At 39.9% G+C, this 18651-nt stretch overlaps 2 protein-coding genes across 5 annotated transcripts in view; one reads left to right on the top strand and one right to left on the bottom strand.

The window, feature by feature from the left end:
* The first annotated feature begins 22 nt into the window (after positions 1 to 22).
* Positions 23 to 4573, top strand: CCDC121 (coiled-coil domain containing 121). The gene is made up of 2 exons (XM_032391566.1): positions 23 to 380; positions 852 to 4573. The coding sequence occupies exons 1-2, from the start codon at positions 34 to 36 to the stop codon at positions 1813 to 1815; spliced, it is 1311 nt and encodes a 436-aa protein (XP_032247457.1). The 5' UTR covers positions 23 to 33; the 3' UTR covers positions 1816 to 4573.
* Positions 4574 to 5702: 1129 nt separating this feature from the next.
* Positions 5703 to 18651, bottom strand: part of ZNF512 (zinc finger protein 512) — a 31626-nt gene continuing 18677 nt past the window's right edge. The window contains exons 10-13 of one of the 4 annotated variants that reach the window (XM_032391500.1): positions 13410 to 13511; positions 12418 to 12480; positions 11160 to 11258; positions 5703 to 8016 (exon numbers count right to left, since the gene is read on the bottom strand). In XM_032391500.1, the coding sequence (XP_032247391.1) occupies positions 7708 to 8016; positions 11160 to 11258; positions 12418 to 12480; positions 13410 to 13511 (573 nt within the window). In that variant the 3' untranslated portion in view covers positions 5703 to 7707. The remainder of the gene's footprint in view (positions 8017 to 11159; positions 11259 to 12417; positions 12481 to 13409; positions 13512 to 18651) is intronic. The other 3 variants (XM_032391498.1, XM_032391499.1, XM_032391503.1) reach the window with 3 other exon arrangements.

The following is an 18651-nucleotide window of genomic DNA, read 5'->3' as shown; positions in this document are numbered from 1 at the left end:
GCAAAGCTCTTGTCCCCAGAAAGGCGAGACGAGATGGGGTCCCCAAGACAGGACCCCCACGGGTCGAAAATGAGGAGAGTGCGTTTCTCTTTCGGCCCCCAAGGAGCGGGAGAACCGGCTGCTGGGGCTTACTCGGCAGCCGACGAGGTTCAGCAGCTCAGGGCTGGACCGGCCGGGACTGGGGCGGAGTGCGACCCCGGGGGTTGCTGGGCAGCGTCGAGACCCGGGGAGCACGGAACGGAGAAATTGCGAAAACTTTCCGCAAGGGGACGCCATTTCCAAGTGTCGCAGGCTCCCGACAACAGCGCTCCCTCCTTGGCAGTCACCGTCAGTGAACCACGCCGTGACCTTGGAGATGAACGCTTGGATTCCTGGAGCAAGTAGGTACTGAAGGGGCGCTTCCCTCCACGAAGTGTCCTCGGATACCGGAAAGGTGGTGGAAAAGCCGGGAAATGTATTGCTACTCTCGACCACCCCGGCTGTTCCTGTGGTCTTTGGTAGCTACTGCAGTGTTCAGTAAATCCTAAAATCTAGGTTTCACACCCACACTCTACCACTTGCTGGCGGTGTAAATCGTGGCCAAGTCATTTAAATTCTCCGAACCTGTTTTCTCCTCTTTAAAATGGAGGTAATACCTCACAGGGTTGTAGTGAATGCGTACTGTAAATTGTAAACTACACTCATTCATCTTTACCCCTAGCTGTATTCCCTGGTGCCTTGCATAGTGGCAGAACCGTAATAGGTACTCAAAAATATTTTCTCGTATGAATTAAAGTACAATTGTGCATTTTGTATTTACTAAATTTTCATTAAGAATTTATGCGGGAATGTCTCACTTGTTCTTCCTTCAGGTTTGCTAAGGACTCTAGGAGTTCCCCTCCACCATATCTTAGTTTAATAAATAATTTTTTCAAGCCAGAGAAGCTAAGAAGCTCAGAGATGAGGTTTAAAGAAAAGACAGTGGTGGAAATGATGAAGCTGAACAACCAAATAAAACAAACTCAAATCCAGCAAGAATTACTAATGGAGGAGACCAGGCAGCTGTACGCTGAAAAGTTACTTGTCCAGACTGAAAACAAATTCTTTCTGGAATACCTAACCAACAAAACTGAGGAGTATGGAGGGCAGCCTGAAAAGCTGTGGAACAACTACTTACAAAAAACTGAGGAGATTGAACGAAGGAGGCAAGAATCAGCCTCCAAATATGCGAAACAAACTTCAGTGTTTAAAAGGGAGCTCTTGCAGAAGGAAAAGATCCAGTTCAATTTAAAGCAGCAGTTGCAGGCTCTGAGGAATGTTTCACTATTAAAGGAGAAACAGGAGAGAGAAATACAGATATTACAGGAAGAGAAGAAGAAAACCCAAGCTGAGACAGATGCAAAGAAACAGGAAGTCCAGGTCCAGTTACTCCAGGAAAAAGCATTCCTGGAGAAACAACTGAGTGAGCCAGACATGAGGCAGTTGGGAAAGAGAAAAAGAAAGGAGCTTGACAGGAAGGCCCAGGCCTTGGAGCAGGAAGCAAAGCAGTATACTTTTGAGTTCTACTGCAGCATCAGGAGAGAGAACCAGGAGTTAGGGAAGAAATTACTGCAGCAAACTCAGCAATGCCAGGAGTTGCAGGCTATTAAAAGCCAGTTAAAAAATCAGAAGCAGCAGCTGCAGCAGGAACAGTGGTATGTGCAGTGCTTAATCCGGGGGAGGCAACGATTGCAAAGAAGGCATAATTGGTGCCCGAGACAGGATGCTCCAAAGGCCACAATAACACCTCCCCTGAGTACCAAACCAAGGATTAATCCAAAGCAATTCCTAAAATAACACTGATTCAGTAAGGACTGGAGTATTCTTATGTGCTGCATACACCTGGTTAGGAAGGCTTTGGGACCTCAGACTGCTATGGTAAAACATCCATCATGATGTGTTAGTGTGAAAGATGAGGTGCGTTTTTCCAGCGGTATGCTAGACATTTGTGCCACCAGCTTCCCTTAATTAGGTTTTTCCTTAATTAGATCTTGTTAATAAACAGGATGTTCCTTAACTCTCCAGATAACCTAATACCATTTCCCAAACACCAGTACATTAAACTAGCTCAAGAAAAGCACCTTGAGGTAGTGAAAGGAAAACAGTTGTGTGATTTATCTCATCTAGCTAAGTTAGATTTCTAAGAATAGCATTTCAGATTGACTTTATATAGTGCCTTCTGCTCTGTAAACAACCAGTGATCCTCATGTCTCTTGGCCAGTTGCACACAAAGAAGGCAAAGTGCTTTTAAGCTCTTTTCCAGGTCTGCACCAGTGACCAGGCAGTTCCTGCTCTAGTTTTGTCAAGTGAAAGAGTAATCTAACTGAAAGGCATGTTCAGTAAGAGCTAGGCTGGAGGAGGGGGGTGGAGCACTGGGCAGAATGACCTTTTGTCTGATGCTCAGCCCCTACAATTTTAGCTTTGAGTAAATTGAGAAGGGAAGAGCAGATAAAGGGGATGTCTGTTAGGTCAGCTCTTACTTTTGAAAATCTTGTCTGTAAGAAATACCTCTAGCATTAATGAGGTCACTGCTTATTTCAGGAAAACATATGAAAAAAAGTTTTAAAATATTGGGACAACTTTAAAGAGTCTTGTGCCATCTATTTCCCTAACAACATTCTAAATTCTAAGACAACAAGATTAGTTAATGTTAGATACAGTAAGTACTTCAGTTTTAGGTCACTTATTACATTTTCTTCCTACTATGTGTGCACTTGATAGTACATGAAATGCCTTTTGTAATCAATATGTGCCTTATATTTATTTAGAAGAACTGGAAATAATATTTTTAATTAGTATAGACTTTTAGGGTAGTTTTTAAAAAATTTTTTGCACTTAATGACCTACTGATGGCTGGACTAGTTATTTGCATGCTGAATCCTAGTACAGGAATATAATCCCATATTTTAACATCACTTCTCTATGGGAAAATAAAATCAACTTTGTTTTCCAGAAATTGTCAGTGATGAAAAACTTCAAAATAATTTTCCTGATTTTCAGCTTTATTCCTATGTAAAATGAATTCCTTTAAAATTGTGGAGTAAAAAATTTTTTCTCCCTCAATGCCTTCAACTTCTAGCTTTAACAATGTTTTTGTTAAATGTGTAGTTTGTTATTAAAAATAAAAACCTTAGATTATAATGTATCTGTTGACTTTTTTCCAGTGTATTTTCTACTCCATCACTCTTCTCCCTTACTATTGCTTCTGCATGTCTTATTCATATTAGTGTGCAAATAAAACTGCAATTTTAATACAGAAAGTAGAATTTTAGATAGTATGCAGGTACCTTAACCTGAATACTTTGGTTCTTGAGCTGAAAATACAGAAAGACTGAACTTGAAAAACATGGTAACCAAGACAAATTTGAAGGACTATTCTCTGTGGATGCAAAAATGCAAAAAAAAAGCATAGGAAAATACATACTAAGGCTGAGTTGGTAAGTAGGAGGGATTTAGAATCTTATTATTCTGCTGTGAATTTCCCTTCTGCCTTTGCTGTCCCAATTATCTAACTGGGGAGTAGATAACTTCCGTCCCATACATTTATCTTTTAATTCCTACCATCCCAGATAATGAATCTGGTGTATTGCATTATGTCTATCCCTTTCAGAGTGAGGCCTCAAGGGCTTGAAGACTTTTGTGGGTGAATCATCTGATAAAGGTACTTTGAAACCCAAACCTGCAAGTGAGCAATAGGTTGGCCAACTAATATCTCAACCTACTTTTAGTCTGCTTTGCTATGAAGAAAATTAAACGGTGATGTTACAGAAAGTGCATTTAGATGGAAAAGACAACCAAGGTGAAATTTAGGTTAAGACCTAAATGATACAATGAAGCCTACCTTGCAAAAACCAGGGAAGAAGCCATTCTGGGCAATGGGAACAGTGAAGGTAAAGGTTCTAGGTTTAGTAGGTTCCAGGAACTAAAAGGTGAATGTAGCTGAAGTGTATTGGGAAATAGAGAACAGAGGTGGAGCAGAGGGACAGGAGGCTAAATGGGTTAACAGTGGGAGCAGAAGGCCTTATAGGACAAAGAGCACTGGGAAACCAGCAGGCTTTTAGCAGGTGAATGAGGTCTGATTTACAATTTTAAAAACTCAATACAGCTGTTACTGGCATGTATCCAAGCCAGTAAAAATCAGAAGGAAACAATCAAGAAAGTATTATGGTCTAGCCAAGAGGTGATGATGGTTCAGACTGGGGTGGCTGAAATAGAAGTAAATAGAAAGAAGAGAAGACTAAAGGGTGAAGGGAAAATAAAAGGTTAAGAATGAAACACAAGTAAAATTTCTAAAGTGTTCCCTTTTAAGAAGATGAGCAGAATAATTGGTGAGAACTGATTTTTAAAATGAAGTATTTCAGACACACAATACAGAAGACCAGAACAAACTCACTATCCACCTTAAGAAATAAGAACTTACAAATTCACTTGTAGTCCCTCTGAATCCCAGAAGCACTGTCCTAAATTTGGTGTTTATCATTCCTGTGCATGTTTTCATGCCATATATACATATGTATATATGATATTAAACTATAAATGTACTAAATACAAATATATATATAACATAGCATAGAAATATTTTTTACATATCCATAAACAATATAGAGCATTGTTTTTGCTTCTTTTTAAACCTTATATAAATGGCACACTTCACGTATACTGTAACTTGCTATTCCCAGACATTATTTTTGAGATGTATTCATGACACAAGAAGCCCTAGTTAATTTTGTAGCGTATAGTATTCCACTGTACGATTCTATCCCCTCTCCTGATGGACAATTCGACTAGTATCAGAGTAGGCTAACAAACCCAAGAATGTACAATGCCTCAAATAAGATATTTTTTTATCTGCAGCAGTCTCAGACAGATGTTCCTGGTTGGCAATTAGTCCTTCATGGGATGATTCAAGGCATCAACTATTTTCCATTTTGTGCTCTGCCACCCTCTAAAGCCACTCTATTATCTGCATCTGGCCCGAGGAAGGGGAAAGAAAGCATAGAGCTAACATTCACTTTCTTAAAAGTTCTAGCCTGGATGTGACACACGTCACTTCCACTCACATTCTACTGCTGAGCAGTTAGTTGGCTACCCCTTCACTACAGGGCCAGGGGACTAGAAGGCTGGGAAACATAGTTTAACCATTTGTCCTATAATTCTGTAACTCTGCAAGGTGAGAGCAGATTTTGGTGGACAGCTAGTAGTCTCTGCTACGTGTTGTAAACGATACCATGATATCATTCTTTATGTCTCCTCGTACACCTGGGCAAGAGGATTTTTCTCTGTATGTACCCAGGAGTAAAACTGCTAAGTCTTAGGGCATATTTTGAGCTTGACTAGATACTGCCAAATCATTTCCAAAGTGATTGTTACAATTAATGTTCCAAACTGTGCATGAGGGTTCACATTCTCCACCACCTGGCTATACTCGATATTTTCAAATTTATATTATTCCAATAAATTTGGTTTAAAAGTTTAAAAACTCAGTAGTATGATTACAATACTCTCTACTGAGTCCTGCTGAGACCTGGCCTCAGGAAGGAAAAAAAAAAAATTTTTAAGATTATATTTATTTATTTGAGAGAGAGCCCGAGCAGGGGGAGGGGCAGAGGGACAAGTGGACTCCCTGCTGAGCAAGGAGCCAAATGCCGGGCTCAATCCCAGGACCCTGAGATCATGACCTGATCTAAGTCAGATGCTTAACTGACTGAGCCACCAGGGCGCCCCAGGAAGGAAAAATTTTTAAAGTGCCTGCAAGGGCCCTGGATGAGACTGGACAAGTTTCCTATATTAATTCACTTTAATCTCAAACAAATTACTCATTTTAACCAGCAGATTTCAGGGGATAAAAAACTACCAACACCCCGCATTTGGTACTTCTTTCAAACCCACTCCCATGTCTAGCCATTTTCTTACCCCCATATACTGTGTCAGCAAGGAGTCAAGTAGCAGGTCGGAGTCAATGAACAACTGGAAACATCATTCTAACCGACAGTCATTTATTTCTTTTGTCATTGCCCAACATTCCCCAAGTCTTACTCACCAGAAATTAATATAGCTTCTTCATTTCTCCTCCCTGACAATCCTCATCTACCGAAAGGGTTTTAAGGGTGCAACTGCCAATGAAAATGTAGAGTGGACATACCACATCCTTGACTTGTTTCAAAACTATCTATTCTGGCAGTATCCAAATCTGGTTTCAATGCTCCCTTGTTTGAAAGTGGTCTTCACAAAAGCCCACATTTTAAAGCTATGTGGAGCAGCACAGGATACAGAGTTCAAGAGTAGTAACAGCCTTTCAGAATTTGAAAAGGTAGTATTAATCCATATCAGGGTTCAGGGTCCTTGCTTTTTATGTGGCAGATGCCACAAAAATTGGCAAGAATATATAAGACCAATATATGTGGAGAAGGGGAAGAGAATCTAGAAACCCAACACAGAGCTGTTCTAAACAATGCTCCAGAGAAAGCCAGCCTCAAAGAAAAGTAGCCCACTAGACATTTTTTATCAGGTAGGCATGAGGTACAGAAGAGGAATTTTTCTTTCCAACACCAGAGAAATATCTACATCTAGTGTCAAAGTCTCAAGATATAAAGAGGATAGAACTCCACATAAAAAGAGGACAGAGGACAATATTCTCAGAAAACTCCAAGAGACAGAGGTTGGCTAAAGGGAGGAATAAAGACTTAGCACAGTGTAGACTAACAAGTGAGGTCAAGTCCAGAGGAGAAGGAATGTGTACCTTGGCTACCAATCTTAGTGGCATTACCAGGAACACTAGGATTCTGGGTCAAAACATCAAGTGCAATGTGGTATTTCTCAATCCTTAAAACTGGGGGAGCAAACAAGCTTCTGGAGGGCACTGATCATAGCAACTGATGAGGCCTCAAGCCCCAAGAAAGTCGAGGCAGTATTTATTGCTTCTTCTACTTCCTTCTTTCCAATCATTTTCATGTTTGGGACATGTTAATGTTTGGGCTACTTTTCATGCTTGTGGGTCTAGTTAGACAGTCACTGCTACTTGGGACAAACAAAACATTTCCCAATAAAACCAGTGTAGAGAGGTTCTAGCTTTTTCATCCTAAATCCATTTTCTTACTTTCAATCCTAAAACCATATCGAGAGAACAAACAGCCTCCATAAAATCTGTTTCCCAAGGAGACAGGATAAGCTTATTATATGAGTGACAACAGTTCTAGCTTCTAGGATTGTTATATCACAAATACAAAATGATAAGTCAGTATGATTTTAAAAAATTAATTTGGAATTGTTTTATAAGCGAGATGATGGAATGATACTTAATCAGTGGAGAGTCCAAGAACATTCTATAACCCAGGAAGGAAAAGGACAACCAAACGGGTTTCTCAGTTTTGTACAGGGCAAGAGGGGCCCATAGTTGGCCTTAAGAGGGAGCTCTTTGGGCAAGATAAGAGAAAAACAAGAGGACTCCAATGAGGAATAGCGGGAAAACCTACCCAAAAGGGCTGGGGGTGGGGGTGGGGTCAAAGTGAATAAATAGGGAGAACGGTGAAATTTACACAGGAGGAAGGAGCTGAGAAAGTCACAGCCTTACACAAACAGCTGAAAGAGTACATTTCCCCTCGCTCAGCCCCCATGACTCAGTCCTCCCAGCACAGGTCCCCGTGACAACAGCGGCACGTCTGCTCTCCTAGGAGCTTCCACACTGCCTGCCTACTTCCTTCCTCGTTTATGATTAGTCTTTGGGGGCTTTACTTTCTGGAACTGTGCTGGCACCGGCTCCTGCTCCGGTTCCTTACGGGAGGTCGACACTAGCAATTCCTCGTTACTCCTCCTCTGATCCTTCCCTACTCTAAGACTCAGCTCTGCCTCAGGAAGCTCGATGCCAGGCTGCTGCAGCCTTCGCAGAGACCTTCTGCTCCTGTGCTGCTGCCTCCGCTTTTCTTCTTCTTGCTGCCGCTGCTTTATCTTCATTAGCTTTTCAAAGCTTTTGGTTGTTGTTGGGTTTACAACGAACCAATCCTACAGAGGCAAAATGGAAAAATCATCCAGTCAATACACAGTAGAGAGCACAAAGAATGGGTGCGGGAAGAAATCTTCTCTTTTTTTAAAGATTTATTTATTTATTTGAGAGAGAAAGAGAGCACAAGGAGGGGGTGGGGCAGAGGGCAAGAGAGAATCCCGGGCAGACCCCTGCCAAGCACAGAGCCCAACATGGGGCTCGATCCCACAACCCCAAGATCATGACCTGAGCTGAAATCAAGAGTCCGACGCTCGACCGACTGAGCCACCCAGGCGCCCCGGGTGTGGGAAGAATTTCTAAAAGGCATGGTTAGGGCAGAATGCAGTAAGAAGGAAACAGGGAACCATAGCTTGTAACTCTGTGCTTTAAACTGGGAGAAATTCAATACAGAGTAGTCATTATGAGCATTTATTGTGTAAGACATGATTTGGGGTACTTCAGTAAGTGATCTACAAAGTCTGTTCACTTAGCATCAACCCACTCATTTATCTCCTTTATAAAAATCTCATGAGATATAAAGCACTGGGCCATACGAGATTTTTATTTCATGATAGTATAGTGGGTAAGAGCATGGACTTTGCAGCCAGACGGCCTACGTGCAAATCCCAACTGTTTCTAGCTCTGTGACCATGGGGAAATTACTTAACCTCTCTGAGACTCAGTTTAAAAAAATAAGAGTTGAGGAACATGGAATCCAATTATGAAACATCCTTGCAAGAGAAAGAAAGAAAGAAAGAAAGGAAAGAAAATGAATTTCAATTTAAAATCAAGTGATCTGATCAGTCTTCTAGGTCTACCTACCAATTTATAGGAATTACCCTGAGAGAGGACCACCACCACAGAAATGCAATCAGCAAAATCCAAAATGTGTGTAAACATATGTGACAAATGACTGCTTCTTCGGAGGAAAGGGGAAACCCCTAGACCTGCAGTGTCCAATGAGAGAGTCACTAGCCACATGTGGCTAATAAGCTCTTGAAAAATGGCTAATCCAAATTGAGATATGCTTTCAATATAAAAAATACACATTAAATTTCAAAGACTTAGTATGAAAAAATATAAAGTATCTCATTAATAATTTTTATTGACTACATGTTCAAAAGATAGTATTTTAGCTATACTGGGTTAAATAAGATATATTATCAACATTAATTTCACCTGTTTTCTTCATTTTTTTTTTTTAAAGATTTTATTTATTTGACAGAGAGAGACACAGCGAGAGAGGGAACACAAGCAGGGTGAGTGGGAGAGGGAGAAGCAGGCCTCCTGCCGAGCAGGGAGCCCGATGTGGGGCTCGATCCCAGGACCCTGGGATCTTGACCTGAGCCGAAGGCAGACGCCCAACGACTGAGCCACCCAGGCGCCCCTCTTCATATTTTTAAAATGTGGTTACTAGAAAATCTTAAATTACATACTTGACTCACATAACATTTCTACTGGATAGCACTCTAGAATAAAACATACAGTATATGGACCTTTTTTTTTTCTTGCTCCTGATTTGAACAAGCCAACCGGAAAAAATTATGAGGCAATCAGGGAAATTTAAATAATGACTGGGTATATGACGATATTCAAGAACCACTGCTAATTTTTAGGTGTAATGATGGTTGTGGTTACACATTTTTAAAAGTCCTTATATTTTAGACACACACATCAAAAGAAGCAGTGACAGTGGACATGGTATGTGGAATTTGCTTTAAAATAGCCTTTAAGGGACAAAAAAAGTGGGTGTGATTATAAAGGAAAACAAGATTGGACATACACTGATGTCTGTTAAGGCTTTTCATTATACTATTCTGTCCATTTCCATGTATTTGAAAATTTCTGTTAAAAAAAAAAGTAGTATAAGAAAATGTGAGGCCAAGAGGGAAGAACAGAGTAAAAATGTTTTACCACCACAGATAATTCATAAATACAGGCACAAATCATTGAACTAATGCTTGAGGAACAAGCCCCAAACCAAGTGAAATTTGTTGGCTCCAACTTTTTAAGAAGAAACTGGAGAAACAGATTAACTACATAAAGGCCAGATTTTGTCAGGAAATTAATTATCTTTTAAATAATTCCTGAGGTTAAAAAGGTATGCTATTATTGTAAAAAAGGTATGACTGCCTTCCAGAAGAAATCTCAGATATAGAAAGGGATTCCCAAAGCTTAAACCTGTAAAACAACAGGGACCACACTTGATGACACTAACTACAGCCCACATTGTTAAGAACTATTAAATGTGAGGGCAGAGAACAGCTAAAGGTGCTTGCTCTTTTTCCTTATCAGGCAACAATAGTTTCTACAGTAAGATATTCCAAGAGAATGCACACTCTACTCCTTTAGCTTTTGCAACACAGGTATTTAATTATACAGGAAACAATTTCTCTATTCACCTGTATTACTAAAAACTTGTCCTAAGAGAAAACTCTTGACTTTCTGAACCTTAAAGCATTTTTATACAGAATTGATTCTGTAATTTTGAAAATTTACAAACCTTAAGAAAAGCTTAATGAACCCTAGATTTACTATGGTTAACTTCTCTTCCCTTTTTTCCTTCTTTTCATCCTTTTGCTGAACCATTTGCAAGTTATCTGCAGACTTATTTCATCCCTAAAAACCGGCATAGATCTGCCTAAGAACAAGGGCATTCTTCTGCACAACTACAATACAGTGATCACATTTGGGAACATGAACAATGACTCGTTACTATTATTTAATGAGTCCGTATTCCAATTTCTCCAGTTGTCTCACTAATGCCCTTTATAGTTGTTTCTTTGCGGTATTTGAAACATTAAAAACCGGTTGCTCAAAGACATTAGAATAGGAGAAAACAGAAGTATAGAGATGGCTATAAAACAAGAATTCCAAAAGTATAAATTTAGCCTGGTGCCCAAATGCCTGATTTAACTGAATTTAAAAGAACCAGAAGAGCTCAGGGATGCTCACACTTACAGTGAGCTCAAATGCTTTCACAGAAAAATATAATTATGCATCTAATTTTACAAAGTATTTTAACTCCATCTCTCGTAACCACTTTCGAGTTACTTTCCTCAACAGTCCTAGCCCATAAAAACGCACAAAATGCTCCTTCCTTGGGACATATGTGTGGGTTCCACAGGATTACAAAAACATGGTGAGAAAGCAGGGACCTCACCTCGGCATGGACAGAGTTGATATGATACTTGACACCACTCTCTGACACAAATTCTTTTTGACACAGCAGACATTTGTATTTTCCAGCCACAAAGTTTCCCTGTTTTCAAGACAGAAAGAAAAGGGAATTACTGGTAAATTCAGGAACACATACCTGGGTCATGTGTGGGGATCATTAGAGATGAAAAAAGGGGATTTTACTTCAGCAAAGGTAAGAAGGAAGAAAATCCAAAACAGCAATATACTTAGGAAAATCAGATTGGGCCAGACTATCACTACTATAAATCTATCCTAAAATAATTCTATACGTAATACCCCCACCCCCTCAACACAACCTGAAGTTCTCCTACTTGTATTATAGAACATGCCACACTTTTCTATCTTCCCTTGTTTCTGTCACTTCACTTCCAGGTTCTCTTGGTTCCTCTTCCCAAATTATCAAACTCCTGAAGTTCACCAGAGGCACCAATGTATATAATTCTTCCCACTATAATCCACTGCTCCAAAGAGTGCCTTGGACATCCAAAATTAAAGAAGTATCATCCATAATACCTAGTTGAAGGGCTCAGACACTAAGATCATGATGACAAACTCCTTAGTATTCCTGGACAGATCTGGTTTGGATGCCTACACTCCCATGCTGCCTTGAACTGAGACTTCTCTCCCCTCCTGAAGCTCTGAGTGTCCGTGGTGTTCATTTTGTGTGAAGAGATATTTCTGAATGGAATTAAAAAGTGGCAGCAGTCCCCATAGCTGTGGGTTGTAGGGCACCTGGGTCAACACAGAAAAGATTCAGTGAGGTGAACGGCTGTCTGCCTGACACCCACGGAGAGAGCCTACTTCTCATCCCCAGAGGCCAGTATAATTCAGATGGGATTAGAGGATCTTCATCAATCCAGATAAGCACACGTAAGTTGATTCTAGAAAGTTTAAGGCCCAAAAAGACAGGGCAGGCCCAAGGCAGGAGAGGCTCAGGTGGAAGAAGTTAAATCCCTGGAAGAGGCTCAGAATTAATATTATTTTTCTCCAAATTCTTTAAATGATAAGATTTAAGGCTATGTTGGCTTTTTCTGTATCTTGGACATATCCTGGCATCCCATCCAGTAACAGACCAAGAATCTTTAGGACATAAAAAACTAAACCAGCCTCTGAAGATAACAGCAAACAGGACAACTAGCTGTTCACCTAAACTGAATTCTCTTCCATATCAGACTATTTTAGAGGTCATGTTAAGATAAATTGTTCAGAAAGTTACAAACCAAGGTACAAGAGCCCAGGTGAGCTTTAAGGCCTGATACACTACTGTAGACAGCCTCACAACCCTGAAAAAGAGAAGAAGAAATAACATGAAGATTATACCAAACCTCATCCTTCTCTTAGCAATCTGGTCATTTACACTGACCAACCATACATTTAGAGGAAGAAGCCCAATAAATTATATTGCAAACCAAACAGGAAAAGAATTCACACATAAGCCACAAAAGCAAAAAGAGAAAACCAAGGATAGGTTTAAAGAAAAAAAAAAAAGTGAACAAGCTGTTTAGAAAAGCTTAACATATTCTCTTCCCTGGGACTTTTTCTCTGACACTTAGAGAAACAGAAAATTGCACAGTGAGATTTTTTTTTAATCTGCCTTCTTCGGTACAAATGTGTCTCCTATTTCTTGAGTATCTGCTCCTTCCCCAAGTACTGCATATATAGCTGTGGCAGGTTAAAGATGGCTAGAAATTCTCTGCCACTCTTCCCTGTGAGAAGTGGAGTCTGCTTACCCTCCCTTTGAATCTGGGTGAACCCTGTGATTCCTCTGACCAATAGAATGCCATGGAAATGATGCTGAACAGATTCTGAAGCTAGGCCTTAAGAGATCTGCAGCTTCCACCTTCATGTTCTTGGGATACTCAGAAGTCAGTTGCCATGTACCCTGCTGGTAACCCACTATACTCTGATGGAGAGAGGCCATGTGGACAGCCAAGCTCCCAGCCAAATTAGTTACACAGAAGCCATCTTGGACATTGAGGTCCCATCCAAGCTTGCAGCTAAACACAACCCACGAGTGATCCCAGCGGGTGCCATGTACAACAGGAGAATGTTCTCTGAGCCCTGGCAGAATTAGTGATTTACAGAATTCTGAACAAATACAATAACTGATGTTTTAAACCACTGAGGTTCAGGTACTTCGTCATGATGGAATAAATAACTGAAACAACAGTTTGATAAACATTTACTGAATAAATGAATGAGAAAGAACCACCTGGTTAGGGCACTGAATGCGATGATATTTCTTGATATCTGACTTCCATTTGTGTAGGACTTCCTGGCTGAAGGTAGGTAGCCCAGGGCGAGTATATTTTAACTGCAAGACAAGAAACATTTTATTGGAGGAATCCGATTTCCAACCAAAACACCCCAAAAGTTTCACACCCAATTCTTCAGGTTATGTAATTCTGGACTTCAACAAGCATACTTCCATATGCAGAAAAACTGTAGTATGTAAGACCTTTAAATACAAATTTACCTGAAACTGGTAAGGACAATTGTCTATTGTTTAATCTTAGGATAGTCTGACTTTTAACGGAGGGCAGGAGACTTTCAGATATAGCACTTCATCTATAGTTTGAAAAAGCTTAATGACAGAGCATTTACACAGTTAAAACACTTGTTACAAAAAAGACAGGGATACAAATATGTACTATATATAAAATATACTTATCATATGTATACTTACAGGGTACACATATACACACACATTCATAATACATTCAGTAGAAATATATGTAGATGGGGAAAAGGCTAGAAGGCTATAAATGAACATGTTAACAGTAGTTGTCTCTGGGTGGTGGAATTTTGAGTGGTTTTAATGTTTTTTCCCTGCTCCTTTGCATTTCTCCTTTTTCTTCAAAGGTGTCATGTTAATTTTGGGGTTTTTTTTAAGATTTTATTTATTTATATGAGAGAGAGACACAGAGATAGCGAGAGAGAGCACAAGCAGGGGGAGGGGCAGAGGGAAAGGGAAAAGTAGGCTCCCTGCTCGGGCTCCCTGGAATCAAAGCAGGGCTCAATTCCAGGACCCTGGGATCATGACCTGAGCCAAAGGCAGACGCTTAACCAACTGAGCCACCGAGGCACCCCAATTTTTGGTATTTTAAAAATTCAAACAAAAACACTGAGGTTCAACCTAAAACAAAGGTGTGAGAGAACTCTGGGGATGGAACACACCATCTTTCCTTCTACTGCCCAAGTAGAATTAACTATTCCTCACACTCGCCTTCATGTGCTTTGACACAAGTTAGTCTCTTCTTAAAACTGCAGCTGTAGTTTCCAGAAGAGACAGCTAGCACCTGGAGAGACAGTTCTTACAAAGTCCACCACAGGTAATAGCTATATTTCCAGTGAGTAAACGATCCTCCTGCTTGAAAAAAATAAGTATCTGAAACAGATACCGAGACAGAAAAACAGAACCAAAGCCCATAGAGGTAAGGGGAAGGAAAGAAGGCACCCTAAAGAAACTCTGGCAAATCTATAAAAGGAATCAGAGCACAGAGTTGGCTTTATTTATAAGCACCTCCTCTCCTCTGCAGCTAGTGTATATGGGTCCATCTAAAATCCTTTTATAGTGATAGCAGAATATTTATAAAAACTATTATATTCATATAATAAACTATCATATTTATGCAGCTATTAAAAAAAAAGAAATGAGAATAATCTCAATGAACACATATGGAGTGATTTCCAGGATATACTTTTAAGTGAAAGAGAGTGAAGTACAAAAAAAGTACCTACGTAAGAAAGAAAAGAATATAAGAAAATACGCATTAATGTATGGTGATTAACATAACATAAAAAAAAAAAAATCTGGCCATCCATCCCATAAAAATATAAGAAGGATAAACCAGAAACTACTGAGTGTGGTTATCTTTGTGGGGAGCATGGTGGGAATAGGATGAAAATAAAAGGGTACTAGGAACAGGACAACTGGGAAGAGACCAGTGGCCCTTCTCTAAGAAGACCTTTAATACAGGTCTGACTTTTAGAACTACGGTAATGTTTCACATACCCCCAAGATAAATGACTACTTTCAATTAAACAGGACATACGGGGGAACCCAAAATGTAATGTAACATATGAACCTAATGATTACAAATGAGAAACCTAATGAAAGGGGGGGACCAATCTAAGTAACTGTAAAATAGTACTCTGATTATATAGTATAAGGCCAAAGATGAAAAGAACTGTAACAAATACTGTTCTCTAGTTAGTAAATCTGTTTTTACAGGAGTATGGGAAAACAACTGTAAAACTATGTTATACTAGCGCTAAGCAAATAAGTAAATATATTGTACACAATGAGAGCCAGGTCTCTCACTGTTGGAGAAAGGAGTTACAAATAAGCACAGAGGAAGACAAGAATGAAACTTGCGGTGTTGGACTGGAATTGATGGTATCACGGCCTTAAATATGTATACAGATAGAGAGACATAAAAATGAACACAAGAGAGAGGGAGGTGCAGTCAGTTAAGCAGCCAACTCTTAAATTTCACCTCAGGTCATGATCTCAGGGTCCTGGATCAAACCCCACGTTGCGCTCTGCACTCAGCGTGGAGTCTGCTTGTCCCTCTCCCTCTGCTCCTCCCTTCACCCGCTCCCTCGCTCTCTCAAATGGATAAATGAAATCTTAAAAAAAAAAAAAAATGAACAGAGTGTGTGTATGACCCATGAATATACATATATATGTATATGCATATACATATGCACCCTTGGATGTGCATATACACACATACATACATACACACACACACACACACACACACACACATATACACATACTCACATACTTACATATATATATATATATATATCTCCTAGCTCTATCCACCAAGAGGGCCCAGAGGCAATAACACCCCAGCAGGAATGAATACACCTACCATTCAAATCTTGGTTTTTAAATATATTCTCCAATAAAAGAAATCAGGATTCCTTGGAGAAATGGTTGATTCCAGGGCTAGGGCAGGGAATATATGAGATGACCCTACAGCATCTCATGGTGTCAAAAAGTAACAAAGTATTCAAAAAAATGATAGAGGCATGTCAAAAAGACACAGGGGCCCACTTGGAAGAGCTCTTGATGGCCAACTCTGGGACAATTTGAGCCACAAAATTAACAACAATAACAGCACCGTATTATAATGCTACAATAAAATATCCATGAGTCCATACTGATATAAGCAGATTAATAGAAGAAAAGGATGTATCTTTCTGACAGAATTCCAATTAATAACTGTGGAAGAAATAATGGAAATACTAAACATCATTAGGCAAACAACCATAATAATAATTGTTGCAGTGATGGATGCTACGTTAAGTGGGCAGAAGTATGATAAGGGTAGTTGCATAGTGTCAATCCCCCCACAAAATATTCACTAATTACAAGGGGGAAAACTGTAATTTTGCCTTGGAGAAAACTGGACAACACATCCTCATCAAGTGATCAAAGTCAACACCAGGAAAAAGACACATCAATATCATATACTTCCTGATATGGTGCACTGAGAAGGGCCAACACTGCTTCAGTGGTATTCTTGATAAAAACATAGGACCCTCAATCTAATCTCAAGAAAACACTAGACAAATCCCTATTAGAGAAATTCTACCAAATAACCAGCCCGTCCTCTTCAAAGTATCAAGAGCACAAAAGACAAAAAAAAAAAAAAAAAAAAAGCCAGAAGAATTATAACAGATGGGAAGAGACTAAGGAGACACAGTAAAGAGAATTAAATGTGAGATCCTGATGGTATCCTATTATGGGATCCTGATGGGATACTATGTTATTGGTTATGTAGGATACTGGCATTAGAGGAAGCCAGGTAAAGAGCAGATGGGAACTCTGTACTAACTTTGCAATGGCTCTGCAAGTCTAAAATTATTTCCAAATAAAAAAGTTTTTCAAAAAGTATATATATTTGTGAAATAATAAAAAATATATATTGGTCTCTGCCCTCAGTTCCTGTTGGTACTTCGTTTTTGACCCTGGTTCCTGACAGAGAGCTCCTAAAACTCTAAGGTCCGGAGTAATACCAGTATTTGACACAGAGCTCATATTCCCTTTTCATAATCCCCCAATTCTTGGTAGGCTCCTGGGTGGGGGGCTAGTCACCAGAAAGACCAAGCCATGACTTGAAGCTTGGAACTTTCAGACCCATTCCCCATTCTCTGGAGAGGGAAAGGAGCTAAAAATGGAGTTAATCAATCATGCCTACATGATGAAGCCTCCATAAAAATCCCAAAATTATGGGGTTCAGAGAGCTTCTGGATTGATGAGCATATATATGTGCCCAGGGGGTGATATACCCCCAACTCCACAGGGACAGGAGGTCCTATGCTTGGGACTCTTCCAGACCTCACTCTATTTTTCATCTGATTGTTCATCTGTAGGTTTTATTATATCCTTTATAACAAACCAGTAAACATGTTTCCCTGAATTCTGTAAGCCATTCTAGCAAATTATCAAAACCAAGGACGGGGTTATGGGAACCCCAATTTATAGCCAAATCAGTCAGAAGTACAGGTGACAACCTGAGACTTGTGACTGGCATCTGAAATCGGAGCAGTACTGTGGGACTGAGCCCTTAACTTGTAGGATCTGACACCAACTCCAGGGAGATAGTGTCAGAACTGAATTATTTGTAGGACACCCACATGGTGCTAGGAAATTGGTCTGTGTGGGAAAAACCCACAAACCTGGTGTCAGAAGTTTAAGTGTGCAGTAGTGTGAGAGTAAAGGAAAACACAAGAGTTTTTTCCTAGACAATATTGCTTGTATTTGTATCAAGAAACACTGGAAGGGGGCACCTGGGTGGCTCAGTCAGTTAAGCGGCTGCCTTCGACTCAAGTCATGATCCCAGAGTCCTGGGATCGAGACCCACATCAGGCTCCCTGCTCAGTGGGGAGTCTCCTTCTCCCTCTCCTTCTGCAGCTCCCTCTGCTATTCCCCTGCTTATGCACTCTCTCTCTCTCTCTCCCTCTCTCTCTGTCAAATAAATAAATAAACTCTTAAAAAAAAAAAAAAAAGAAACATTGGAAGGACACACAAGAAACCAGTAAGAATGGTTAACCCATGGAGACAGGATAGAACAAGGATAGGGTGAGAGTGAAATATCTCAATGTTTATCACCATTTTGACTTTTGAATGACAAGAATGTAGAATCTATTCAAACAAATTAAATTTTTATTTTATTTTATTGGGGGCGGGCGGCACAGGGAGAAGGAGAGAGAGAATCTTAAACAGGTTCCACATCCAGTGCTGACCCGATGCAGGGCTCAATCTCACAACCCTGAGATTATGACCTGAGCTGAAATCAAGAGTCAGACGCTTAACTGACTGAGCCCCCAGTTACCCCTAAATTTTTAATTTAAAAAACAAAATGATAATTCCCTTAGCCGACACAATGTCAAAATATAAAACAGCTAATTTTAGGAAAGTATCTGCTAGATAAGAC

The sequence above is a fragment of the Phoca vitulina genome, unplaced genomic scaffold (assembly GCF_004348235.1).
Source record: "Phoca vitulina isolate PV1807 unplaced genomic scaffold, GSC_HSeal_1.0 scaffold63, whole genome shotgun sequence".
Lineage (NCBI taxonomy): Eukaryota > Metazoa > Chordata > Mammalia > Carnivora > Phocidae > Phoca > Phoca vitulina.
The sequence above is the reverse complement of the archived record's forward strand: the minus strand, read 5'-3'. Positions and strand labels throughout refer to the sequence as shown.

Coding starts and splice junctions, on each gene's coding strand:
- CCDC121 (XM_032391566.1), top strand. CDS start 34: ATGGGGTCCCCAAGACAGGACCCCCACGGGTCGAAAATGAGGAGAGTG. Junction 381..851: donor CGCTTGGATTCCTGGAGCAA/GTAGGTACTGAA, acceptor TTCTTCCTTCAG/GTTTGCTAAGGACTCTAGGA.